The 27,693-nt window shown below is 50.4% G+C and overlaps 4 protein-coding genes across 4 annotated transcripts; all 4 read left to right on the top strand.

Moving 5' to 3' along the window:
- Positions 1-327: 327 nt before the first annotated feature.
- Positions 328-16,865, top strand: N7537_009718 (AMP-dependent synthetase/ligase; the record flags this gene model as incomplete). Its single annotated transcript, XM_056900772.1, has 5 exons — positions 328-885; positions 1,841-12,845; positions 12,918-14,012; positions 14,078-15,086; positions 15,164-16,865. The coding sequence occupies 5 exons, from the start codon at positions 328-330 to the stop codon at positions 16,863-16,865; spliced, it is 15,369 nt and encodes a 5,122-aa protein (XP_056749440.1).
- A 780-nt stretch (positions 16,866-17,645) lies between these two features.
- On the top strand, positions 17,646-18,968 carry N7537_009717 (SDR family oxidoreductase; the record flags this gene model as incomplete). Its single annotated transcript, XM_056900771.1, has 2 exons — positions 17,646-17,676; positions 17,731-18,968. The coding sequence occupies 2 exons, from the start codon at positions 17,646-17,648 to the stop codon at positions 18,966-18,968; spliced, it is 1,269 nt and encodes a 422-aa protein (XP_056749439.1).
- A 1,406-nt stretch (positions 18,969-20,374) lies between these two features.
- On the top strand, positions 20,375-21,709 carry N7537_009716 (uncharacterized protein; the record flags this gene model as incomplete). The annotated part of the gene is made up of 1 exon (XM_056900770.1): positions 20,375-21,709. The coding sequence occupies one exon, from the start codon at positions 20,375-20,377 to the stop codon at positions 21,707-21,709; it is 1,335 nt and encodes a 444-aa protein (XP_056749438.1).
- A 3,375-nt stretch (positions 21,710-25,084) lies between these two features.
- Positions 25,085-27,622, top strand: N7537_009715 (putative cell wall protein; the record flags this gene model as incomplete). Its single annotated transcript, XM_056900769.1, has 1 exon — positions 25,085-27,622. One exon carries the CDS (start codon positions 25,085-25,087, stop codon positions 27,620-27,622), a length of 2,538 nt encoding a protein of 845 aa, XP_056749437.1.
- Positions 27,623-27,693: the final 71 nt, after the last annotated feature.

Here is a 27,693-nt window from a genome sequence, read left to right as displayed (position 1 = left end):
TACGTGGGCCATAGTGGTTCATCTGCGCTGAAGCGGGCCCTTAGGCCGTCGGGACAATTCTAATTAATGACAGGTCGGTAATATATAACATACCAGCGGTGTACCTAGTGGTTTCTTATCGCATGACTCTAACCTCATCTTGCATATGCATGCACTGCCGAGTGCGCACTTGTCAAATGGAGATCCACAAAGTGGAGATGATTCCTGGCCCGTTCAATGCTCCATGGCTGATACCGAGAAGCTAACATTCTCAAAATTCAGATTAAGAGCCGAGGATAACCTTCCCCTACAGTTGTGTAACTGGAATCATCTTCATGAAATATCAGAATGATTGCGACAGAGACGAACCAGGGTACTCAGCTACCAACGCCGGATGCACCAGGTGCTGCATCACCTTCGTCGCAAGAACTTGATAACATCTGGGCTAGTAATACTGTTGTCCCAGAGTCTATCACAGGCTGCGTTCATGACTTGATTGCTGAGGTAGCACAAAAACAACCAGATGCTCTCGCTGTTTGCGCGTGGGATGGAGATTTTACCTACGCTCAACTATCCACCTTGAGTGATTATGTTGCTTATCATTTCTGCAAAATAGGAATCCCGCCAAGATCCCCAATCACCCTTCTTTTCCCCAAGTCACGATGGACATCTGTCGCTATGTTGGGTATCATCAAAGCGGGTTGCGCGGCCATTGCCCTTGATTCGATTCATCCAGATGCGAGACTTCGATCTATTATTGAGCATGCGCAGCCAAAAGCAATGATTTGTTGCGCAGCGACTCAAAAGAGAGCATCCTTTTTGTGCGATTCACCCATCCTTCAGCTCGACGATAGTCTGCTGGAGATTGCGGGTACCATAAAAGAGCAGACGCTTGTTTTGCCTGTGGTATCACCTAACGACATAGTCTATATATCTTTTACCTCGTAAGAGATCCGTGACCCAACATTTTAGGTAAATAAGGGTGCTAACTTTAGTGCTTCAAACCAGCGGAACTACGGGTGAGCCCAAAGGGGCGTGTATTAGCCACGCCAACGTGAGAAGTGCTGTACATCACCAGGGCAAAGCTCTTGGCTTCCACCGAGAGTCGCGCGTCTTCGATTTTGCACCTTACTCCTTTGACGTGGCCTGGAGTAATGTTCTCCATGCGTTGTGCGCGGGCGGTTGTCTATGCGTTGCCAACGAGCAAGATATGGTGAATAACCTATCAGCTACAATCACGGCATTTGCGACTACTCTGATCAATATCACCCCCACTGTTCTACGAACAGTTACTTCGGTCCCACCAACGCTTCAAACTGTACTTTTGAGTGGAGAGATGCCGTATCGAGAAAACGTGACTCAATGGGCTGGCCGTGTTCGTTTGCTCAATACATACGGTCCCACTGAGTGTACCTGGAAATGTACCTTCTCGCAGCTCAACCGCTGCGAGGAAGGCCGGCCGGGTATTGGGAGAGGCACGGGATTCTGTCTCTGGATTGTCAACCCCAACGATAGCAGCCAGCTTGTTCCTCCTGGAACTCCAGGAGAACTGTACCTCGAGGGACCCATGGTTGGGCAAGGGTACCTGTCCAATCAAGAAAAGACCGCCGAGTCGTTCATCGATAACCCACGGTGGCTTTTGTCTGGGAGCACCGGTGTCCCTGGGCGGCAAGGCCGCCTGTACAGGACCGGGGACTTAGTCAAGACCCGATCGGATGGAAGTATCCTGTTCCTAGGGCGGAAGGATGTCTCGCAATTGAAGATCAGAGGTCAACGGATTGAAATTGGCGATGTGGAGCACCATGCGCGTGCTTGTCTGAACGACGCACTAACAATAGTTGCGGATATCGTGACCCCCCAGGGAAGCGATACCGGACTGCTTGCGCTCTTTGTGCAGAATAAGAATAAAAACTCCGAGACTGTCAAGACCGTGATGAATAACCTTGTGCGCGACCTAGATGGTGCATTACCAGCATTTATGCTCCCCAGCATCTATCTCCCCGTCAAAGACATACCAGTGGCTGCCACGGGCAAAATCGACCGGCGAAAACTACGAGAGCTAGGAGATAGTTTGTCTTTGGAGGAACTTCTTCAATTACAGTCAACCATCCTTCCGGTTCAAGAATACCGTGACCCATCAACTGCTATGGAGGAGCAGCTTCGTGAGCTCTGGGCGGACGTATTGAAGATCCCATTGACTATAATCAGCACCACAGATAGTTTCCTCCGCTTAGGAGGGGATTCAGTTGCAGCTATGTTGTTGGTCGCGGCAGCACGGAATGTCAATTTATCCATCACGGTGGCTGACGTGTTCAAGAGTCCAGTGCTGAGTGATCTTGCCCTCATTATCAAGGAGGATTCTTTCTCTTCTGAGGGCGAAGGAATCGTGCCATTCTCTCTGATGGGCCGTCCGGCAGATACTCAAAGAATGTGCGAGGAGGCTGCTAAACTCTGCAATATCGAATTGGCTCAAGTCGAAGATATATATCCGTGCACCGCACTCCAGCAAGGAATGCTCTCTATCACAGCTCGAGGCGAAGCCAATAACGTTGCACGAACATTGTTTGAACTTCCTAGCCACACAGCTCTCTCCCGGTTCGAAAAGGCATGGCTAAATACCGTTCATCAAGCTTCGATCCTGCGAACAAGAGTCATCGACCTAACCAGCGATGGTCTAGTTCAAGTTGTTGTCGACTCCCCCATCATGTTGGGTCGATACGAGAGTATCACCAACTTCATCGAAGACTCAATTCCAATGGGACTTGGGGTCCCTTTGTGTCGGGCTGGCCTAATTTCTGGGGAGTCGCCCAGTCTTATTGTGGAAATGCACCATTCGATCTTCGATGGCTGGTCCACCAAGCTGATATTGGATGCTATTGAAGCCGAGTACTATGAGAAGGCGACTCCCTCGCCTATTCTGCCCTTCCAGTCATTTGTGCAATATACAAAAGGGATGAACACGGAGGCTTCATCGCTCTATTGGAAGAGCCACCTAGATGGAGGGTCTGAAACAAATACTTTCCCATCTCCAGGGTATCGGCAAGGGGAAAAACTTGACTTCAACCATAACGTCTCTGAAATTTCATGGACACATTCGGGGACCACACCGTCATCACTAGTTAGAGCAACATTGGCCCTGTTACTAGCCTCATACACCAATTCCAACGATATCATGTATGGAGCCACGATCAGCGGGCGGCAGGCCGCTGTGGCCGGGATCGAACGAATTGCAGGACCGACAATCGCGACTGTCCCAGTCCGCGCTAAATTTGACTGGGATCAAACAGTCGAGAGCTGGCTTGAACAGGTTCAGAGACAGGCAGTGGAGGCCACTGAGCACGAACAGCTAGGGTTGCAGCAGATTGCTGGATTAGTTGAGGATGCCAACCTTTTCCAGCTGCTCCTGGTGGTCCAGCCGGCTCAGCAGGCAAACAGTCACGAGGTCGACAGTCTTTTCAGCCGGGCGAGTAGTGTTGTTAGCAGCTCTGACCAACCTGGCAGTTTGAAAATTGTTTGCAAGGATGGCGAAGCCGACACTGTGGGCATGTATAACCCTTATGCGATGATGATTATCTGCCAATTGCACGAGTCAGGAGTTGAACTGAAAATCAACTTTGATTCTGGTGCCATTCCAGCCAAACAGGTCCAGAGAATGTCAGTACAATTTGAACATTTGCTGCGGCAGCTATGCTCGGGGGAGTGTACCCATATGAGCCTACGCAATATCACTGTTGTCACCAAGGACGACTTGGCTGATATTTGGACATGGAACGCAGCGCGGCTGGAGCCCAAGTTTGAATCCATCACCGATGGTCTGCATCGGCAAAGCAATGCGAAACCAGAAGCAGTTTTGATATCTGCGTGGGACAAGCAGTTAACAGCCCAACAGGTGCAGAGCTGGTCTGTAACGCTGGCTGCTCGACTTCGCCATGAAGGTGTGCTTCCTGGATCGATCGTTATCCTGGCCTTTGAGAAAAGTGCTTGGCAGGCAGTGATGATGCTTGCAGCCCTCAAAATTGGTGCAATAGCTCTGCCGATGTCTGTACCAGTTTCCAAATCTCGAGCCATGCAAGTGATTGAGAGTTTGCAGCCCCAAATTGCGGTTACCTCCACCCCGTCCGATTCATCTCCATTCCACATGTTGATCCCAGTCCTCAGCATCGCCGACCTCATTACTTCGGAAATGAAAGGCTCCGATGATGTTGTTAAATATATGCCATATCGTCACCTGCCCAGTGATCCTGCTCTTCTTCTATTTACTTCAGGCTCCACTGGAACACCAAAAGCTATTGAATGGAGTCACAGCGCCTTATCAGCTAATATACGAGCCGCCATCATGGCATTTGGACTGACTGACACGAGCCGAGTCTTCCAGTTTGCCGGTTACGACTTTGATGTGAGCACAGTAGAGACTTTGGCTACCCTGCTTGCTGGAGGTTGCTTGTGTATTCCATCGGAGACAGACCGAAGGAATCGGCTGACCGACTCAATCAACGGCTACAACGCCAATTGGATGTGTCTGACCCCATCTGTGTCAGACACCATGAGCGCTGGTGGTTTGCCATCTATGAAAACAATGGTATTTGCGGGTGAGAAGCTCGAGCACAAGACTGCTCTTCGATGGTTAGACGCCCAGAAAACTGTACATAACTGGTACGGGCCAGCGGAAGCCTCGGTGGCTACTTCGTGCCTTATAGATTCCGACAGTTGGCGTCCAGGTATGATTGGGCAAGGTCGCGCCGGGCTGGCGTGGCTCGTCGATCCAAAAGACCCCAACCTACTAGCCCCAGTGGGAGCAGTGGCCGAGTTGTGTATGGAGGGCTCTATGCTAGCTCAGTATGCTGGAGCCAATGGCGCTGAGTTGAACAAAGAGAGTTTCATTTCCCCATCGTGGCTGCAAGATGGCCACTGGAAGACCCCTGGTCGACCAGGTCCAGTATATCGTACTGGTGATCTGGTTACCTACGACTCGGATGGTCGTATCGTCTACCTTGGGCGCCTCCAGGATTCTCAGCGAAAGATCAGAGGCCAGCGTATTGACCTAGGAGAAATAGAACGGTGCATCCAAGACTTCCTGGCCGGTTTGGTGGACACCAGGCTTGTCGCAGAGATATTTTCTCCGGCTTGCGGTCATAACGATACTTTGGCCCTTTTCATCAGTCCTACTGATGCCGTTGATCGCGCAGATCCTCAGGCATATCTTCAAATCGTATGGCCGGTCGATGCTCTGGAGAATCATCTTGCCAGCATTCTTCCATCTTATATGATTCCCAGGATGTACATACCGCTTAGTGAACTTCCTATCGGTCCGACAGGAAAGACAGACAGGAGAAGATTACGCGAAATTGGAGGTTCCCTCACCTTGGCACAATTGGCGGAAATGCAACCAACTCGAAAGCAAGCCAGAAAGGTCAGCACTGAGAACGAGAAATTATTACAGCAAATGTGGGCTCATGTGCTGGGGGTTGAGCCGGATGTCATCTACGCGACCGACCACTTCCTTCGCTTGGGAGGAGACTCGATCAGCGCTATGCGCCTCGTTGGAATGGCCCGTACGAAGCGCTTTTCTCTCACTGTTGCCGATGTGTTCGATTTCCCCGAGCTAGCGAAGATGGCGGAGAAAATGATTCACGGCGAAAGTCATGTGGATATGCAAGACATTCCAGCATTCTCACTTTTACCCCGTGGGGTGGACGAGTCACACTGTCGATCGTATGTGGCTCAAATTTGTTCGGTCTCGCCAGATCGAGTTCTTGATATCTACCCCTGTACAGCACTTCAAGAGGGATTGCTGGCGCTGGGGGCCCGAAGAAATGGGCAATATGTATCTCGTAGTGTATTGCCACTTCAAAGCGATATTAATCCAGACCGACTCAAAAATGCCTGGGAGAGGACAATCGCCAAACTCTCTATTATGCGAACCCGAATCGTGGATCTCCCTGGCAAAGGGCTTGTGCAGGTCGTCCTCAATGACACACCTTGGAGATCTGGTCAAAACATCCAGCAGTACTTGCATGACGATGAGACGGAGCCGATGGCTCTAGGAACCCAGCTTTGCCGTGCGGCCATCATCGATAGCACGTTCATATTCACTATTCATCACTGCTTGTACGATGGCAGCTCACTGCCCATGGTTCTCGAAGAACTCCAGGCTCAGTATTACAATCAGCCAGGAAGGACGGTTACTGGAGTGGAGCATTTCATTCGCCATTTGAGTCAGATAAATACCCAGGAATCGGACGCTTTCTGGAAGGCCCAGCTATCTCGCGCTGAGTTCCGTTCCTTCCCTATCCTACCATCCAGCACGTATGAGCCACAAGCCAGTGAATTTATGGAGCATCCGGTTGCCCTAAACTGGCCGTCCAAGGGAGCAACACCATCCACAATCCTCCGCGCAGCGTGGGCAGTCCTCTCGTCGCAATATGTGGCCTCCAGTGATGTGATCTTTGGGGTGACAGTGAGTGGACGACAGGCAAATATAAACGGCATGGAGAACTGCGTAGCGCCAACTATTGCAACGGTTCCAATTTCTGTGTCGATTGATTGGGAGAATACGGTTGAGACATTCCTCCAAGGCCTCCAAAAACAGGGGTTGGATATCATGTCTTATGAGCAATACGGCTTGCCAAACATTCAACGAGCCAACGGGAATCGCAATGGTGGGTTGTTCCAGACTTTGCTGGTGGTTCAGCCAATAACCAAAGGGAACAGCCTGCATGAAGATAGTCGGTTGTTCAAGGCACGGAGCTTTGCCTCCAATTTGAGCACCTTGGGGATCGATCCATTCAATGTGTATGGCTTGATGGTTATCTGTCAGCTTACCACCTCGGGACTCAACATTCAAATGAGCTTTGACCCAAACATCACCGACAAGCGGCAGATTAAAAGGATAGTCTGTCAGCTGGAGACAGTCATTCGCCAGTTGTGTACAAGGTCTCCGGATAAGACGACACTGAACACCATCCAGACAGCCAGTGAGCTCGACCTGGAGCGCTTCTGGACCCAGAACGCCGACCTACCCCCGGACCCAACCACATTTGTACATGACAGGATTAGTCTATGTGCCAAAATAGACCCCGAGGCTATCGCCATTGATGCATGGGATGGCCAGTTCACATATGGCGAGCTCGACCAGATCTCTACCGTTGTCGCGCGCAAGTTAATTCTGCATTTGGGAGTCACGAAAGGGTCCGTTGTGCCCTTGTGCTTTGTGAAGTCTCGATATATGCCACTGGCTCAGGTTGCCGTTTGGAAAGCCGGTGGAGTGACTCTGCTACAATCAGCAGACATGCCAGAGCAGAGAATGAATCGTACTTTCCAGCATCTTGGTGTAGAGGTTGCCCTGGCTTCACCCGGGCGCTTGGCGACAGTTTCGAAGTATGCTCGCTGTATTACCATGGAGCAAATTTTGGAGACCCCATTGGAAGAAATTATCACACCACTACCTGTCCTGGATATGGATAGTCCGGCCTCAATTCTGGTGTCCTCCGGAAGCACTGGTGAACCAAAACATGTTCTCTGGAGTCACCGAGCTCTGGCTGCAAACGCAGAGGAACCGACTCTGCGTTTGTCGGTAACCCCCTCTTCGCGCATGTTTCAATTCTCATCGTACGATTTTGATGTCGCGACGCTGGAAACAATAATTGGGCTGACTCATACGGCCTGTCTGTGTATTCCATCTGAAGCTCAACGCCTCGACGGTATCGCGGCTGCAATTAATCATTTCGGGGCGAACTGGGCATTTATCACCCCGTCCACCGCCCGGTTGCTGCGTCCGCAAGATGTACCGGGGTTGTCCACTATTGTGATGGGGGGTGAAAACGTGTTGCAGGGCGACGTTGAAAGGTGGAAAGGGAGCTGTGCTGTCCGCAATTGGTACGGGCCTGCCGAATTCCCTGCAGTTACCGTCTATCCGGCAGATGAGCCCAATTGGTCCAGCGGTGTAATTGCACACATTGACTTGTGCCGCTGCTGGCTTGTAGATCCTCAAAACCAACAGAGACTTGTTCCATTTGGTGCGATCGGCGAGATCGTGGTGCAGGGGCCTGCAGTTGCTAGTGGCTATGTGGGAAATGCATCTCTTACAGACAAGCACTTCTACCAAAACCCCACATTCCTCTCTCGTGGGTTCGGGGCAACTCGTCCAGGAAGGCAGGGTTGTGTCTATCGAACAGGGGATCTAGCCCGATACGACTCCGACGGCTATCTGGTGTTTTTGGGGCGAAAGGACTCTCAACTCAAAGTACTTGGTCAATTAGTGGTGCCAAAGGAGGTCGAGACCCAAATTCAACGATGTCTTGATCGGCCAGGCGAACATACTGAGGTCATTGTCGATACCATCCCGCCCCCAGGTGGAGGCGGAATGATACTCGTGGGGTTCGTCGTCACCCAAGAGGATATCGACCAACTAACCAGTGGACTCAACCAAAAGCTCCAGGCGGTTCTTCCTCGATATGCAGTCCCCTCGTGGTATATCGCACTTCCAAGTGTTCCTTTGACTACAAACGGGAAGCGAGATCGAAGGCGGCTGCTTGAGATTGCTGCGTCGTCCACTCCATCCAGCCAAGGATCCACGGGACGGCTACCAGCCACAACCGCCGAGATCACGTTAGCGAGGTTATGGTCTCTTACTCTAGGGATCGAACCGGAGACAATCTCGGCCATCGATAGTTTCCTGCAGGTTGGCAACTCCATTGATGCTATGCGATTGGTAGGTACCGCTCGCCAACACGGCCTGTTGCTTACTGTCGCCGGGGTGATGGAATTTCCCATCTTAGAAGCGATGGCCAGCCTCCTGCAAAACTTGGAGGATGCACCAGATGACAGCATTGAGCCTTTTACGCTGTTGGATCATGGCCAAGACCTGAAGCTAGCCCGCCACCAGGCAGCATCCGCTTGTACTGTCAATGAGGATGACATTGAAGATTTATTCCCTTGCACCTCTCTCCAGACAGGTTTGCTAGCTTTAACAATCAAGTCCCAAGGTGATTACACCGGTCGCAATGTGCAGGAGCTAGCCCCTTCGATAGATGTCCGCCGCTTCGAACACGCCTGGGAAGAGCTGGTGCGCATAGTGCCTATCCTTCGCACACGTATAGTCGATCTTCCTGGGCAGGGATTTGTTCAAGCCGTGATCCGGGAGAGAACAGATTGGAGCAAGGCCGGGAGCGTGGAAGAATACCTGAGCCAGGACCGTCAGTATCCCATGGGGTTGGGTACTCCTCTCATGCGTTGTGGGTTGTTCTCATGCAAGTCAAATCATGAACCATCTGGTGCTTCCGGCCCAGTGCGCTGGTCTTTTGCATTGACAATGCATCATTCGATATATGATGGGCCGGCTTCAGCTATGATAATGGGCACGCTAAAGAGTCTTTACTATGGAGCAACCCCTCTTCGATTATGTCCCTTCCAGTCATTCGTCAAATACGTCTCCAGTCGGAATAAGGAAGCCGGTGCCAAGTTTTGGAAGACACAATTTGAAGGCTGTGAAGCTTCGCAATTCCCACTGCTTCCCTCGGCTAGTTATCAGCCAAGAACGAATTCCACCCAAACTGTTGTAATCAACAATGTTAAATGGCGAACAGATGGGTTCACTCCTTCAACCATAATCCGTGGAGCATTCAGCCTCGTGTGCGGCCAATATGCGATCTCGTCTGACGTGGTGTTCGGCACAGTCGTCATGGGTCGTAAAGCCCCCATTCAGGGCACGGAGAGAATTGCAGGCCCAACCATTGCCACAGTTCCTGTTCGTGTGCAAATCAAACTCGACGCCACTATCCCGCAATTTCTCCAATCTATCCAGGATCAAGAGCGAGAGATGATCCCTCATGAGCAAACAGGATTGTCGAACATCCGGCAAGTCAGCACTCCCGCAGAAGAGGCATGTCGCTTCCAGACCTTGCTCGTGATCCAACCACCCGAGCAGACTATGGACGATACTGGCTTGTTTGTATGTCGGACCGCTGAACAGGATGAGGCCACCCGATACCATAGCTTTAGCTCTTATGCGTTATCGGTAGTGTGTAACCTAGAGCCAAGTCGGCTGAAGGTCGAGTTCTGCTATGACTCCGCCATTGTTCAGTCCGAAACTATTCAAACCATGGCAGCGCACCTGGATCAGGCCCTTCGGAGCATGTGCACACAGAAATTGCCTCATACTTCGCTGGGAGATGTAAACATGATGACCCAGTCTCATCTGAATGACATCTGGACCTGGAACGCAAAATTGCCTACCACTATAGATCGATGCATGCATGATCTAATCAAGCAAGTTGTACAATGCCAGCCTGACTCGGTGGCTATCTCTGCATGGGATGGTAGTTTAACATATGCTGAGTTAGATCAGCTGTCAACCAGGCTCGCAGGTTACCTGGTACGTATGGGAGTGAAAAGGAACGTGATTGTGCCGCTTTGCTTTGAGAAAAGCTTGTACGCCATGGTTGCAGTGCTTGCCGTTATAAAAGCTGGTGGTGCCACCCTCCTCTTGGATCCATCACTGCCTGATATTCGTCTTGATGACATATTGCGGCAGGTAAATCCCACTTTGCTATTGTCATCAATCTCCCAGGAACATCGCTGCTTACGATGGGTGGCCCACCCAGTGGCCTTGGGGAAGGGATCTACCTTCTTTGAGGCCGATGTGATGAATGGGGACCCCGAAAGTCACGACCTGCCGTCTGTATCTCCAGATGATCTTTTATACACCGTCTTTACAAGTGGCAGCACCGGAACTCCCAAAGGATGTCTCATGCATCACCAACAATTCACCAGTGCAGTGGTCCACCAGCAATCCACGCTTGAAATGAATTCAACGACGCGTCTATATGATTTCTCTTCCTATTCATTTGATGCGGTCTACTGGTGCCTCTTTCACGTATGGAACGCCGGGGGCACGTTATGTATCCCCAGCGAGGAAGAACGGAAAAGCGATCTGACCGAGAGCGTGCGCCGGTTTGAGACCACGCACATTTTCTTAACCCCCTCCACTGCACGGTGGATAGACCCGCAGCGTACTCCTACCCTGCGCTATCTCTTTCTTGGAGGCGAGGCGGTCTTGCCAGAGGATCTCGCTCGATGGGCCCCACATGTCAACGCATTTGAGGTATATGGACCTTCGGAATGCTCTGCTATTACCCTCTATCATCGAGTTCCCAAGACAACAGCCGCTGCGGTACACTCCATTGGGAAGGGCATCGGCGTTCTGACCTGGGTGGTGGACCCAGGGGACCAAGACCGACTGGCACCTCTTGGAACTGTAGGTGAGCTGTATCTCGAGGGACCTCTAGTGGGACAAGGTTACTTCCAGAATGAAGAGAAAACAGCAGCAGCCTTCATTGAGAATCCATACTGGCTAGGTCAGGGCTCCCCTAATGGAAAAGTTCCGGGGCGGCGTGGTCGGATGTATAAGACTGGTGACCTCGTCAAATATCATCCACTCACTGGAAATCTTGCGTTCGTGGGCCGAAAGGACACACAGGTTAAACTGCGAGGCCAACGCATTGAGCTTGCAGATGTTGAGCATCATGTCATGCAGTGCCTAATGGATCGATCTTTGTCAGGAGCTGCGCCAACAGCAGTGGCAGAGGTTATAGAGCCAATAGCCACAGGCCGGCCAATGCTTGCCGTATTCATTGACTGCGATCAAGCACACCTAGCCGCCTTGTTGCCCTATCTTGAAGCTGAGTTGCCGCACCGGGTTCCGTCTTACATGGTCCCTGCAACTTATATCGCAACCCCATCTATGCCCATGGCGGCGAGTGGCAAGACAGACCGACGACGGTTGCGCGAGATGGGTTCCAGTTTGACTCTAGAACTATTGGCGCGCAGTGATGCTCCTGCAACTACGTTGCCCCCAAGCACAGCCTCTGAATGCCACCTACAAACCTTATGGGTTGAAGTCCTCGGTGTACCCGCCGAGAAAATTGGGGCAGAGAGTAGCTTCGTTCGTCTGGGTGGCGACTCCATTTCGGCGATGCGGTTGGCCTCCTTGGCTCGTATGCAAGGGCTGTCCTTGTCAGTTCATAATATTCTCACCACGCCTCGATTGTCCGAAATGGCACAGGCAATTTCTGCCTTGTCTCCGAAAGATACCAAGGAGATGGAAGTGGTCAGTCCCTTCTCTCTCCTAGAGTACCCCTCGGAACATAAGGTCATCTTGGATGACTTCGCGAGCCAATGCCAGATCCGTAACAGCCAAATTGAAGACATCTTCCCCTGTACGGGTGTCCAAAAATCGCTGCTCTCCATGACTGCCAAACGCGCCAACTCGTATGTTGCTCGACTCTTGCTCAAACTGAGGAAGAATGTCGACGAGTCGCGTCTCATGAATGCGTGGGAAATGGTGAGTAGAGGTTCTGCCTCCATCCTTCGTTCACGAATTGTCGACTGTCCAACAGAGGGTCTCGTGCAAGGTATTGTGGACGAACCGCTGCACTGGGACGTCCCTCAACCGCTGCAGCAATATCTCCAAAAATATCGAAACAGGCCCATGGGTCTGGCCACCCCATTAACTAGGCTTGTCATTGTTGAAGATGAACTCAACCAGGAACGTTACTGTCTGCTCACTCAGCATCATGCGATATATGATGGATATTCATTGAACCTTCTCGTGGACGAGGTGTCTAAAGCTTATGATGGAGTCCTTGACGAGCAAGCCCCAGTGGCATCATTCCAAGCTTTCATCAGACATGTCATAGCGGTTGATGCTGAGAAGGCAAAGGACTTTTGGAGTCGTGAATTTGCAGATTTCGAAGCAATCCCCTTTCCAGCATTGCCTCATGCGGATCATCAACCCAAAGCAGATAGCACAGTACGACGCAATCTGGAGAAATTCCAGTGGCCACAGCGAGATGTCACTCCGTCAACTTGTATGTTCCCATTGTTTCCTTTTATTACCTTACTGTTCTCCCTAGAAATTGCTGACATATTTATCATCGCAGTAATTCGTGCATCATGGGCCATCCTTACTGCGCGGTACATGGATTCGGACGATGTGGTTTTCGGCGCCATGGTTACGGGCCGACAAGCTCCTCTGCAAGGTTTGGACCGCATGGTCGCGCCTCTTATAAATGCTGTGCCTATCCGAGTCAAACTTGACTTCCAAGAATCGGTCGATAATCTGCTCGCTAACATCCAAAAGCAGTCCATCGACATGATTGCCTACGAACAGACTGAGTTGCTCACAATTCGGCGCATTGATACAAACACTGATCGCGGAAGCCGTTTCAATACTCTTCTCGTTGTTCAGCCCGCTATTCAAGGCGAGTCTGACGATCATCCTAATGGCCCCTACGAGCATCCCAGACAATTAGTCTCCGCAACTCAGGACCTGGATGACTCCAATCCAAACGCTATCATGATCATGTGCCAACTTACCAACACGAATGGTCTGCAACTTGAGTTCAGCTTTGATTCTATGGTGGTGGATCCAGCGCAGATGGAACGAATTGCCTCTCAATTCGAGCACGTCTTGCGTCAAGTATGTATCGCTACGACGCAGCCTGTCGACCACGTTCAAACTCTCAGTGGCGCCGACCTGGCAGAGCTATGGAAGTGGAACTCGTCTGTCCCCCCGGCAATTCCTAAATGCGTGCACAGCTTGATCAGTACAACTGCTCAGAAGCATGGAGACCAGCCAGCCATCTGCGCCTGGAACGGCAATTTAACGTATTTCGAGTTGGATGAACTGTCCAATCAGTTGGCCTCGCACTTGATGGCTTTTGGTGTTGGTCCCGGTACCGTCATTCCACTTTGCTTTGAGAAGTCCATCTGGCATCCAGTGGCAGCTCTTGGGGTGATGAAATCAGGTGCTGCGTGTCTCTCAATGGACTCCACTCAACCAGAATCCCGACTGCAGTCTATCGTCAGACAAGTCAATCCTCGGGTTATCCTAGCATCGGCAAAAACCGCAGGATTAGCAAGTCGTTTATCTGATGCTGAAGTCAAGGTGATTGACCAAGATTACCTCGACTTAGTGGCTAAAGATACTCCGGTCCAGCCTTTGCCCACAGTTCACCCATCCGATGTTCTATACGGTGCGTATCTCCTCCTTTTTTTCTCTCTTTCTCTTCAATGACTGTACTAACCTCTTCAATATCAGTGGTATTCACCAGCGGCTCTACGGGAACACCTAAAGGTGTCGTCACTACACATCAGAATTTTGCATCTGCTGCAGTGCATCAAGCAGAGATGCTACGTATTCAACCAGGCACACGCGTATTTGACTTTGTCTCGTACAGCTTTGATGTATCATGGTCCAACACCCTTCAGACATTGATTCGCGGAGGCTGTCTTTGTATTCCCGACGAGTTGGATCGTCGAAATGACATTGCGGGGGCATTCAATCGCATGAATTGCAACTATTCCTACTTTACACCCTCTGTGGTGCGATCTTTGGAGCCATCGAGTATGCCTAAACTCAAAACCTTGGCCATGGGGGGCGAACCCATCCCTACCACTGAGGTTGCTCGGTGGAAACAGACTGAGGCTGTCATTGGAATCTACGGTCCGGCTGAATGCGCACAGGCCCTCACGTTTGCACCTCTACGGTCTAACGGACGAAACAATCATGTAGGGTACTCATATGGAGCCCGGACATGGCTGGTGCAACCGGGCCGCCCCGATCGTCTGGCCGCAATTGGCGCTGTGGGAGAGCTTCTCATTGAGGGTCCCACGGTCAGTCGAGGATATTTCGATGACTCTGACAAGACTGCTGCTGCGTACATTCAAAATCCATCCTGGTTGTTGGAAGGCTCACCAAGCCTTCCCGGCCGTCAGGCCACCCTATACAAGACGGGTGACCTACTTCGATACAACTCAGATGGGTCGCTGGATTTCCTCGGCCGTAAGGATGGTATGGTCAAACTTCGAGGCCAGCGAATTGAGCTGGCTGAAGTTGAATACCATATCCGTGCTAACCTCCGCCATCCTGATCTATGTGATGGCCTTGCGGCAGAGATTATTACCCCGAGCAATAGCAGTCCCATTCTCGCCGTCTTTTTTGCCCTATCTCCCCCTGAAGAGGAGTGGTCCGAAGAAGCCACTTTATCGAAGCTGACGCGTTTGATCGACGGTTTGGAGGATAGGCTTTCCAATTCTTTACCGCAATAGTATGTATTCCCCCATTCAACAACATTTTTGCTACTCTCGACAAATGCGACTGGGGTTAACTGTGATTCTTTCCTAGCATGGTTCCTGGCGCCTACATCCCCATCAACAAGATTCCAATGACTACCACCGACAAAACAGATAGAAGAACTCTACGGCAGTTGGGAGCTGTTCAGACTTTGGAAAAACTAGCAAAACTGCAGTCTCACGGGAATACCCATCATGCACCCACGACAGTGATGGAACAGAAACTACAAGTACTGTGGTCTGTGGTTCTTGGAATAGATCCGAAAATTATCAATGTCGACAGCAACTTCCTCAGAATTGGTGGAGAGTCCATCGCAGCCATGCGACTGGTGGCAGCAGCACGAAATGAGAAGCTCACGCTCACAGTCGCGGATATTTTCAACGCGCCACGGCTCTCTCAACTCGCCCTTTTAGTTCAGGAGGCCACTGAGGAGGAGTCCCTGCCATTGTTGCGACCCTTCGCTTTGCTCAAGGCGAATGATCCAAAGCACTTCTTCGCTGACTTTATTGATCCGCTCCTCGACCCAGGGGCTGGGAACGTTATTGATGTCCTTCCTTGCACCGACTTCCAAGCCTGTGCAATTTTGGATGCTTTCCAAGACCCGCCCAGCCGATTGCCTCATTGGATCTTCGATCTCCCAGCAGATGTCGACTTCTCACGGTTAGAGTTGTCGTGTCGCAAGCTAGTAGACCATTACGACATCCTTCGTACGGTGTTCGTTCAAACGCATGGTCGATTCTGGCAGGTTTTGCTCGAACATTTGAATCCCGCATATGACAACTTCCAGGCAAGTCATGAGGATGATGTGACAACCTTCGTCGATTCCATTTGTGAGCTAGATCGAAAGCGGATTCGAGCCTTTGGCTCTTCCTTCATTCGATTCATGGCAGTACGGAGTCCCTCTGGGAAACACCGACTCATTTTCCGGATCTCGCATGCCCAATTCGACGGATTTAGCTGGGAAACTGTTCTCTGCAGTCTCTCTTCACTCTATTGCGGCGACACTCTCCCTGACCAACCCAAGTTTGCTCAATATATCACCTATAGGGAGGATAAGAAGACAGACGCCTTTGCCTATTGGACCTCGCGCCTCAAACACACTCCAAATCCCAAGTGGAGTAGTATAGATTATTCCAACCATGTGTACACTACCAAGGACCGGCTGACGGTAAAAGCGACGATCCCAATGCCTGAAGGGCAGTTGGTTGAGGGGATGTCGCCCGCAACTTTATTCCATGCCGCATGTGCCATGGTATTATCCCACCAGTATCAGCAAGTTCACGTTGTATTTGGTCGCCTGGTCACTGGCCGGTCGATGCTACCGACCAGTCTGCAAAATGTGGTCGGTCCATCTATGACCGAAATCCCTATCAGCGTGCACATTGATGACCATGCTACTCTTTCGGGCATTGCATTGCAATTACAGCGTCAGCTAATTGAGGATTCCCGATACGAAACCGCCGGGATGGAAGAAATTATCCGAAACTGCACCGATTGGCCAGATGACACAAAGGACTTCGGCTGGCGGACCTCCTTCCAGCAAGAAGATGATCGTAACTTCACTTTCCTTGGAACAGAAAGTCGAATATCATTCTACGAGGCAGATCTGCTGCCTCGAAACCGACCGGAAATATATGCTACCCCACGGGATGGGAAGCTGGATCTTGAATTTGAGGGTAATCGCCAGTTGATCAGTGAGGATGATGTTCAACGTTTCATTCAAGGTCTGAAAACAGTGTTGAGTGTCGTTTGATATGCGACCAGAACAGCCTTTCGTATTTTTTTATACTTCAAATTTCAATGCTATCAAGTTCAGAAAGCTGGTGTACGGACGATGTATGGTATGAATAATCCCTCGGGACCAGAGTTGCTTGAATAAATTGTCGATTGTCTCCGGATTGACCTTGCAGCTGGCCTCGATGGCGGCGAGGTACTTTTCTTGGGCACTACGACCGTCAGCCTTGCCATGCAGATCGATACTTTGAAATGGCACTCATGAGGTCATTGTAAAGAAACGGTACTGTGTTGAATTTGAGAAATGTAGAAAGCTAATCGAGCAAGGTAGAGGATGCCCAGTATTTAACCTCATTATTGTCTATAATAGTCAATGTATAGGCAAAACAATCGATCAAGTGCTAGAATATCCCCTAGGCTGACCAACTAGGCAAACGAAAGTCTCCATTTGATCATTTGCCATTAACTTGACAGCTGGGCGTATCGAGGCACTGAATCAGGAATCTGTGTGGGGCTTACCCCCTACGCCTTACATTTAACATACAGTACAGCGGCTTAGATATCAACCAATACTTTTTTCGGAGACTTTTTAAGCTTGGCGAGTGCAAAAAAACCGGAATAAAACTAGGTACGCCACATTGGTAAGGATGTATTGACCATTGAAGATATTCCGTTGATTAACACAGAGTGACGTCGTTGACATCAGGCTAAACGGAAGGGGGATCTTGTTCGAAACTATATAACACTGCATATTTCATATTCATATTCTTCTCCGGGCGCAACAGACAGTCAACTAACCATGCCTTCAGCCATAGTCACTGGTGCCACTGGTAAGCGGTATTGTCCTGGACTTTGCCATAATATATGAAGTTAACCTCGGTAAGGAATCACCGGGAGTGCTATCGTGCATCACCTCCTCAAAGATGCATCTTTCGACAAAATTTACTCGTTCTCTCGTGGGAACCCAGGGTACAAAGACCCTATAGTCCAGCATATTAGCCTGGACCTCCAAAGCTCAGCCCAAGACATGGCCCAGGCCTTCCAGAGCGTTTCCGCCGAGTATATCTTTTTCTGTGCGTACTTGGCTTCAGATGATCAAGTCGAGCTATCGCGAACAAACGAAGCGTTGCTTTCTAATTTTCTGGAGGCACTCGAGCTCAACGACGCTGTCCGCAGGATCAAGCGCTTCGTTCTCACCTGCGGATTCAAGCATTATGGTGAACATATCGGACCCGGGAAGCAGCCGCTAGTCGAGGATGACCCTCTTCTAGAGAACGACCTTGGTGGGGTGTCCTGGCCGCCAATCTTCTACTACCCCCAACAAAGAGTTCTAGAAAAGGCAGCTAAGAAAGGTGGCTGGGAATGGGTTGCTACGCTCCCGGAAGACGTTCTTGGATACGCCCGAGGCAATTTTATGAACGAAGCAACGGCCCTCGGACTTTACTGTGCTGTCAGCAAAGCCCTCCCTGGCTCGGAACTGCCATTTATCGGTAGTAAGGCGAACTATTTTGCTTTCAATTGCTGGACATCAGCGAATCTACATGCCAAGTTCTGTCTCTGGGCAGCTGTCGCGCCGGGTGCAGGAAACCAGATCTTTAATGTGATCAATGGCGATACAGAATCCTTCCAAAACCTCTGGCCACGTATGGCCGCCCGGTTTGGGTGTCACATTCCCGATCCCATGTTTCCCAATGGCGGTATTCCAGATACCAAGGGATTCAGGAACTACGAGTCATCTACAATTCGACTACCAAATAATCCTCCTCTCAAGGCGTCAGCCACATCATTGGGTCTCTCTACAGACCCGGATTTGGAGAAACCACCTACACTTTTCCTACAGGTTGACCCAGAGAAATGGGCCAAACGGGAGGATGTCAACAAGGCATGGGTTCAGCTTCGGGAAAAGTACAATCTTGACCAACACGCATGGGATAAGGCGACTTGGAACTTCTTAACCATGGCACTGGGTAGAGACTGGAGTTGTGTAGGGAGTATGAGTAAGGCAAGAAAATTGGGCTGGACTGGGTATGCAGATACTTGGGATGAGTTGGAAGAGACATTTGAAATTCTGGAAAGTAAGGGTGTTCTTCCGCCTTTGAGTCAGTTGAAGCAGGATTTCTAGTCTGCTGTTGAGAAAGAACAAATGCTGTCGAGCATCATGTGCTGTTGCTCTTGGAAAGTTGGGCTCGAGGTTGCCGTAGGTAGACCTAGCTCTCTCTTCCCTTCTTCTCTCTCTGAGTCTTAAGCTTCAATACAGAATGTTTCTGCTTTTTCTTGTATCTCCGTTTCGGTACATGCTTCTCCCAAAATCCTATATTAGGACCATTTTACATGCATTGGCAAGATTGTTCCTATTAGTGCATTCATACACCATACACTTTCCGTACATGAAAGAGGAAAACCCCACACGGAAAATGATTGGAATCCGGTAAGGGGACTATCATGCTTATCATGCATCTAGCTTTAATGCACTAACACAGCTGCAGGTTACAGCCGATCAGGCAATCGATCAAAATGACCCTATTCTCGGGTACAATGTATCTTGAAATTCGTGATGTCGCTCAGAGCCACGTCGATGCGCTACAAGACCGACAATAGCACTCAAACGCATTGCTCGTGATACCAAAGCGTACAGCAATGGAACGCAAGACCATCGAAATGCCATTGGTGAGCTCTTGTCTGAGATCAGTCGCTTGCGCAGTAGATAACCAGTCTACGCCGGGGGAAAGGACCAGCTTGCTAGTCATGCTATGAATGCAATAACCAGTGATCACCAAGTCCCGCAACGCGATGAAGCCCTTTATGTGGGCGAATACCCGATACCCATATTTTGACGAGACACCCCTACATTTCTCCCAAATTTCCTTCCATCTAACTTGTATATTGTCCACTGACCATATATATGGCAAAACATATTCCAGCGACAATTTCGAAGTTACGAATGAGACTTTCAGTAACCGAGATTAAATCCTGCATTTACTATGGTTTTGTAAGGTAGGTGGCTCGCATATGAAATACGTTATTATTAAAGTGGTTATATAATGAAGTGATTTCGAGTATCCCTCAGTTCCTAGACCTGAGGGATAACGTATTTCCTGGGCGAGCTGCGCAGTCCGGAACACATAGTAAATGCGATAAATCACTACTTGATATTTTACCACCATTTTATTTTATTTTATTGTGAGTCGATAGCTGTTGATAAGACTTAACACCACTGTATATTAATATTGGAGAAAGTAGAAGGCTATATGATCATTATTTCGAAATTTACCGAAATTTACGTTGCAAAAAGCTAAAGATATATATATCGCGATTATCAAGTCATGAATATTTTACATTGCGGAATCAACTGACAACGAGGATGATTATTAGAGATTACTCTTGAGTATTGTAGCACTATATCTTTATTGAGGTCATAATTTCCCTTGATGACTACTCCGTACTTGGTAAGGGAGCCGCATCTCGTATCCCCCTTTCTTCCCGAGGTCCATATATCATTTTCTTCGCATTTAGAATAGAGTCTCCAGTATGCCACCAAAGTTCATCTCAAAGTGTGATCATAAGTCTATCTGTTTGTCCTCCTCTACTCATGCTACTGTAGCAGGTTTCAGGAGACAAGGCCCAAGGCAACGTCTTGCTGCGATAAAAGCAGACAACCGAAGCTTCCCACGGGAAAACAAACTCTTCCTCGAAGAAGATGACAGAGTTTTCCCTGCACCCTTGTTGCTGCCTGGAGATGACCTTTCCGGGGACCCAGAAGACCCGCAGAGTTTTCAAGAATGGCTTGGTGGGGAACACCGCAATCCGGTAACTGCAAAACAAAACACTGTCTATATCGTTCCATCTCCTCAAATTGACCCCAATGTTGACTTCATGCGAACATGGACAACACCAAAATGTCCAGGCGATGAGCATTCCACAAAGCCTCCTAGTACAAAGGACGTCCAGGATTATCTGACTGCCTTCTACCACGGTCTTCCTGTCAAGATGATGCCACCATCTACCTTGCGGTTCATTCCATGGGAAGAACCCACAAAGAGACCTCGGAAAAAGACAGGCCCGCAATACCTGGGTCTGCAATCCGGCGACGAGTGCGTGCGGATTCGCTCACGTACCTTGCCAGAGGGGGCATATGGGGGCCAAGTCAATCTAGATGATCTTCTCGATACGGCCGTTAGCATTTTACCAAAGGATGCATATGCCCTTTTGATTCTTGTGGACTTCGATCTCTACGAGGATGACGAGGACGAGTTTGTATGTGGCCGTGCATACGGAGGAAGTCGCGTTGCAGTGGTATCCAGTGCAAGATACAACCCCATACTGGATAATATGCAAGATGTTGAGCGTCTCCATGCATGGCCTGCGTCGCATTGCAATAAGTACATGTCGGCTTGTGCTTCGGCGGAACCAACTGCAAAGAGACAGAAAAGATCTCAGGTCAACAGTCGAGGATCACAAAATTCGACTTCGGAGCTAAACGGTCCTGTGAGGGATGCAGTATCAGTCTACCGTTCCCTCCCAGAAGTAGATTCATCACCTTCATTGCTGTCTGCGCTCTGGTTGGGCCGTGTTTGTCGGACGGCGAGCCATGAATTGGGACATTGCTTTGGTGTTGCCCATTGCGTGTACTACGCATGCTCAATGCAGGGCACCGCGTCTATCAGCGAGGACGCAAGACAGCCACCTTATCTCTGTCCGGTTGATCTGGCGAAGATACTTTGTGCCACGTCAACGTCTGCGTCTGAGCGATACCGGGCTCTTCTAGCGTTTTGTGAACGGCCTGGTAATAGTGGTACACATTTCTTCGCACCGTTGGCTACTTGGATCCGAAGTAGGTTAGCCCAGATCAAGGACTCGACATGAGTTTCTTAATGGCGATGGTGCTTTTTTGCTTTTCCATGCCGATGATAGGTGGGGGTTTGGGATGTAGATAAGCAGTCCCTAAGTATCTCTTTCGCAAACTCTTCGCAAACTCAAAGGAATATATTAAGGGCTTGTATGGATAAAGTTGATCAAGAACCTTGGAACAGGAATTCTAGAAAGACTTTAAATCCCCGGCAACCAGTCTACAACATACAGTAGAGTGTGTACCATGGTATGTACCATGGTATGTTGTACTATAACCTCGGCACTTCCAAAAATGAATTCTACCTTCGAACCCCACTATCCCTTGCATGTGGTGTGGTATGGGTTTTGAGACCATCAGGAACTCACCCTAGCGATTGAAGAGAACTCTCGGTCGAGAGAGTAGGGAATAAGATCCGGTTCCTGTGTTGTCTATCTCAGCAAAAACGAGCCGTCGTTTCAAGTCTTGCGATCCGAGAACGTTCCACGGTTTCCATTAGTGATAGTTGGGGTCATCTTTGTTTTTGTTTTTTTTCTAGCAATAAACAGAGGGAAACTGACGAGCGAGCAGGTAGTATGAGAGATTTTTTTGGGGCACACTTATTTTCTAAAAGTATGTCTCGATCGGGTGTTCCTGATGGCCGACCTTGCCAAGCCGTTTCAAGTTAAGAATTTGGGGGTTTGAAAATGTCTTTCAGCCCAGCGCCACCCATACACCGCATACACGGGAGAAGTTCGGTTAACGGTGTATGAAACTGTCTATGGTTTTCGAAGCTTAAAAGGGTTTAACCGAGAGATCTTGGCGTGAACTGGTGGATCACCGATCAGAGTTGGAAGCAAAAATAGTAACTGTTTCAAGTAGAGTGAGGTTCCTGACGGACCGTGGATCTGAGCATTGTTGCTAAGGTTCGTCGAACTTGTTTTGTTTTTTTTTTGGTTCACGATGAAACATCCGACTGTTTCCGCCTGTTTCCGACTGGAGTAGGTGGTGGGGAATAGAGCACGTGAGAGATCGATTCCGTAGGAAACGGTCGGAGTGGTTTTTCACGTTTTGCGATTTCAAAAACTGCTCGAATCACAACTTAATAGCAGCTATACATAATTCGGCCGATCGTAAGACTACCTTCGGCCGATTGTTCCGAATAAACTATCGCAGAGGCGTTGGACTAGTCGAAAATGATTTTGGGGTTTTTTTTCTTTTCGAGTGGTTTTCTTTGTTCTAGACTGTATTTCGTACTTCGTACTCGTACGTGGTACACGGATAGAGAATGCCGGCGAAAATCGAATTATTGGAAGATCCGTTAGATCAAAGAACACCCGTACTTTGTGTATATGTGTATAGAGTACGGAGTACAATGTTTGTCCTTTGAATCCCAAAGAATTCGACATTTTGTTCCAGTTACTTTTAGTCATTTTTCCCGAGGGAGCTGTACCAAAGATACTCTCCTGCATTGGACCGATCCTGACAACGGGGGGAGCTGCAGCTAGAGATGAAAACTGCAGCTTGCAGTCCCATTTCTGGCATTAGCCTCTTACAAATCAGGTCATCGCAATTTCCATGGTGCAGGTACAAGGGTATCCGAGAGGTTTACCGTCACATGCACTGTCTGCAGCGACCACTCGTGGAGCTCTTCCGCGTGGGGTGAGACATTGGCTTCATTCATGCAGATCACAACTTTTAGTGTTGTTTGAAAACCGGTAGTTTGCGGAGCAGTGGAAGAGAAGTTTGCTGGCCAAGGTTATTTCTCGAATTCATTGAGCAGTCCCCTACTGTTTTCGGTATTTGTTTGGTTGTCCCCTGTATAGAACATTCAGTACCATCAGCACATTAAACAAGTGATTCAAAGACAATTTTACAATTTTGAGGGATTGTGCTTTCTCCACTTTGGGGACTAAGGCACTTTTAGCTTGTTTTGATATTAAGCCACCCTTGAATAGATAATCTGATTCGACTATGCAACCCACAAAGTGGAGACTCTCCCCTGCTCAGTTGCATAACTTCATATTCCATTCACATTTTAAACCCAACTAAGTAGCGTCTTAACTAGTGCTGTCAGCAATACTAAAGGCCTAGATGCTGCTATCCTTGTTTTTGTTTTTTTTGTTATGTCGACGGAGTAGCTTTGTCTTGAGCAAACTCTTCGTGAAAAGCCGGGTTTGCGCTGTACTATTATTTACCATAGTTGGTCAAGAACGTACACTTCCCTGTAGGACGTAACCATATTCCTGCCGACGGTATACTTTGGGATAGTCTCTCGCGTTGTACTTGTATGTACTCTATACTCCCTACTATTAAATATATCTTCCGTATGAACAATACATGTATGATCCGAGTTTGTCAAAAGTCTGTACCTCAGAAAGCACCGAGAATTCAGTGGCTAACAAGTTCCCCTCGATAGCCTTAAATTGCTATCGTGTACAACATAGACTGAATTGACAGGTGTAAGTTTCACGGAATCGGACGTGTCCATCTTTGCCTGATATGGTCAAGAGCATGCTGTACCTGCGCTAATTCCCCGGGAGCAGTGGAACACGCATTTGACAACGGGCCACTCGGAATGCCGCTTACACTTTTTAGTACAAGGTTCATGAGAATCAGATAGTTGGATTTGGTCTGTAAGGCGTACTCCATAGATGTGTAAAATAGAATATAGTTCCTGTGGAGATAGAAAGGGGGTTAACTTCAGATACAAAATTGTGATGTTAGAACGTTTCAACCGTCCCAAGGTTGATCTTGTTGATCCTTTTCCTCTTAGAAATTGGCAGTTTTCTTTTCTTTTTTTACGTTTATTTCCCAATAGGGTCTTGGAAGGGACATATCTTCCACTTCCAAATGAGTTCATCTCTACCCGAATGGACGGAGTACGGAGTAGTTAACATTCAGATGCCATAAATATGATGAATCTCGTAAATGTCATAAATATGATACATTTTCCAACTCTACCAAAAATAGCTCGGGACATGGCCCACAAGTAACCAGTTTAGCCCGTCAGGAGTCATGATCCACCTGAAAGATCCCAAGTCTCCATCTTCTCATCCCTGAAGCCTAAGGGGTCGATAGCTCCAAATGTGGAATTGGAGACCGGGGTAGAACCAGTATGAGTTTGTTCCGATCCTGACGCAGTTGAGTACCTGGGATTGTTGCCCGGAACCCTCCCGGCTTATAGGTGATCAGGGGGTATATAAACAACCATGGCGATCACCTCTTCGGATCTTCAATTCTTCAACTATCTTTTCTTTCTCTTTTCACTCTTTCCTGTCTATCTTAATTCTTTTGGCGGCTTCTGCCTGCCTGTCCAGTCTTTCGCTTCTGTATACCCTTGTTCAGAAGGCTTTACACATCCAATACCTTTTGGACTACACATTCGTTAATACAACACAAAAAAACGCAACATGCGTTCTTCTCTCGTTATGCTCGCCGGTCTGGCGGGCGCGGCTCTCGCCTACCCTACCGATAAGGCCGTGGAGCCCCGTACCCTGGGTCTCCTCGGTGAGCTCCTCGGAGACATCACTGTCGACGTGACCTCTATCCTCGGTGCCGTCCTCGACCACTCCCACTCCTCCGTTGAACTTCTTGCTGGTCTGAGCGCTGAAGGTGCTGCTGCTCTCTCGGGTGGTGCTCTTGGCTGCAAGTCTGGTGTCATCCACCACAAGGCTAAGGCCGCCCTCAAGCTTTGGTTGCTCTTCCACGCCGACCTTGACGTCTCCCTCAAGAAGTCACTGATCTCCTGGTGTGAGGGTAACGACGAGCTCGTTCTCTCCGCAGACGTCCTGGCTGCTTTGTCTGTGTATATCCCCGGATGTGCCGATATCGCTGCCCAGGGCCAGCTTTACGTGACCATTGACGGTATCTTTGAGGCTGCCAGCCTCGAGTCCGCTCTTGTCCTGAGTGCTGGTGCTCAGGCTTCCCTTTCTGCTTGGATTGAGGCTAGGCTTGATCTTGATGCCGGTGTCAAGGTCGGTCTGAATGTCTGCGCCGCTGGTGGTGTTGTCGGCAGTCTGTCGGCTGACATCAAGGCTACCCTCCTCGCCTGGATCAACAGCAAGGAGTGCGACCTCAGCGCTCACCTCAAGGTCTCGGTTCTTGCCTGGATCAATGGTCACGCTGGTGGTGACCTTGTTGAGATTGGTGCTCTTACTGAGACTGCTCTCTCTACCATCTCCGTTGGTGCTTCCGTCGGTGTGCACGTTCTGGAGTCCGGCCTTCTGTCTATTGGCGGCCAGGCCTCTCTCGCCGCCTTCCTGGGCGTCGATCTCGCTGCTGATCTCGCTGCCGATGTCAAGCTCGGTCTCCAGGCATGCGCCAAGGGTGAGCTCGCCACCGCCGTCGAACTTGACATCCGCACCCAGCTCGCCATCTGGCTCCACAGCTCTGACTGCTCTCTGGGCGTCGAGCTGAAGGCTGTCGTCCTTCTTTGGCTGTCCTTCGCTGTCGAGGCCGATGTCTCCGTTTCCCTCGACCTGGTCGGTGGCCTCGTCGGCGATGTCACCGGTCTCCTAACCGAGACCGTCACCGATCTCAGCGTTGACCTTCGTGGCGCCCTTTCCCTTTGCGCTGCCGGCGGTAGCTTGCTTGATCTGACCTTCGCTGCCCGTGCTGAGCTCGCTGCCTTCCTCAGTGGCTGCACTTCCATTGATATCGATGTCACCATCCAGATCATCATCATCGAGTGGTTCACCGGCTGCAGCATCCCCGGTGCTCCCTCCGCCCCCGCCTCGTCTTCCGTTCCCAGCCTGCCCTCCAGCACCCCCTACCTGCCCAGCACCTCCGCTGTGCCTTCCGGTCCCGGTGCCTCCGTTTCCGTCTCTGTTCCTGCCGGCACCCCGGTCTCCAGCGGCCCTGCTGCCAGCACCACCCCCTGTGATACCGAGACCTCGCAGATTGTCAGCTCTACTGTCATCCCCGGCCCCAACGGCTCCGGCTCGATCACTGTCACCGCCCCTGCTGTTCCCACCGGTACCACCATCCCCAGCGGCCCTGTTCCCTCCGGCCCTGCCTCTTCTGGACCAGTTCCCTCTGGCCCTGGTGCCAGCACTACCCCTTGTGACACCGAGACCTCGGAGATTGTCAGCTCAACTGTGATCCCCGGTGGCCCCAACGAGTCCGGCTCCCAGACCGTTACCATCCCTGCCGTGCCCACCGGCACCGCCCCTGCTGAGACCCCCTCCGGCGTCGCTCCCACTGGCACCCCTGGCGTTACTGGGCCCGCTCCCTCTGGCCCTGCTGCCAGCACCACCCCTTGTGATACGGAGACCTCGGAGATTGTCAGCTCTACTGTGATCCCCGGTGGTCCCAACGAGTCCGGCTCCCAGACCGTTACCGTCCCTGCCGTGCCTACTGGCACCGCCCCTGCTGAGACCCCCTCCGGCGTCGCTCCTACCGGTACTCCTGTCGCGTCTGGGCCCGCTCCCTCTGGTCCTGCCCCCAGCGGCCCCGCTGCCAGCTCCACCCCTTGTGACACCGAGACCTCGGAGATTGTCAGCTCTACTGTGATCCCCGGTGGTCCCAACGAGTCCGGCTCCCAGACCGTTACCGTCCCTGCCGTGCCCACCGGCACCGCCCCTGCTGAGACCCCCTCCGGTGTCGCTCCCACCGGCACTCCTGGCGTTACCGGGCCCGCTCCCTCTGGCCCTGCTGCCTCTACTCCCTGCGACACTGAGACCTCCGCGATCGTCACCTCAACCGTGATTCCCGGTGGCCCTGCTCCCTCCGGCCCAGCTGGCACCACCGACGTGCCCGTTCCCTCCGGCCCAGCTGCCTCAACCCCCTGCGACACTGAGACCTCCGCGATCGTCACCTCGACTGTCATCCCCGGTGGCCCTGCTCCCTCTGGCCCTGCCCCTACTAGCGCTCCTAGCCTCCCCTCCGGCGGTAGCGATGTTGTCACCGTCACCAAGACTGTGACTGCCACCGTCTGCGGCTGCGAGTAAAGCAGACACTATTCCGGGGCATATTCCGAAGACTCGGCCCTGAAAGGTCTCTCATAGTATTTCTTTCGTCA

This window comes from Penicillium hordei, assembly GCF_028827395.1.
Source record: "Penicillium hordei strain IBT 12815 chromosome Unknown utg000005l_segment0_segment0, whole genome shotgun sequence".
Classification (NCBI taxonomy): Eukaryota; Fungi; Ascomycota; class Eurotiomycetes; order Eurotiales; family Aspergillaceae; genus Penicillium; species Penicillium hordei.
Note: the sequence above shows the minus strand (reverse complement) of the source record. Positions and strands in the feature narration are given on the sequence as shown.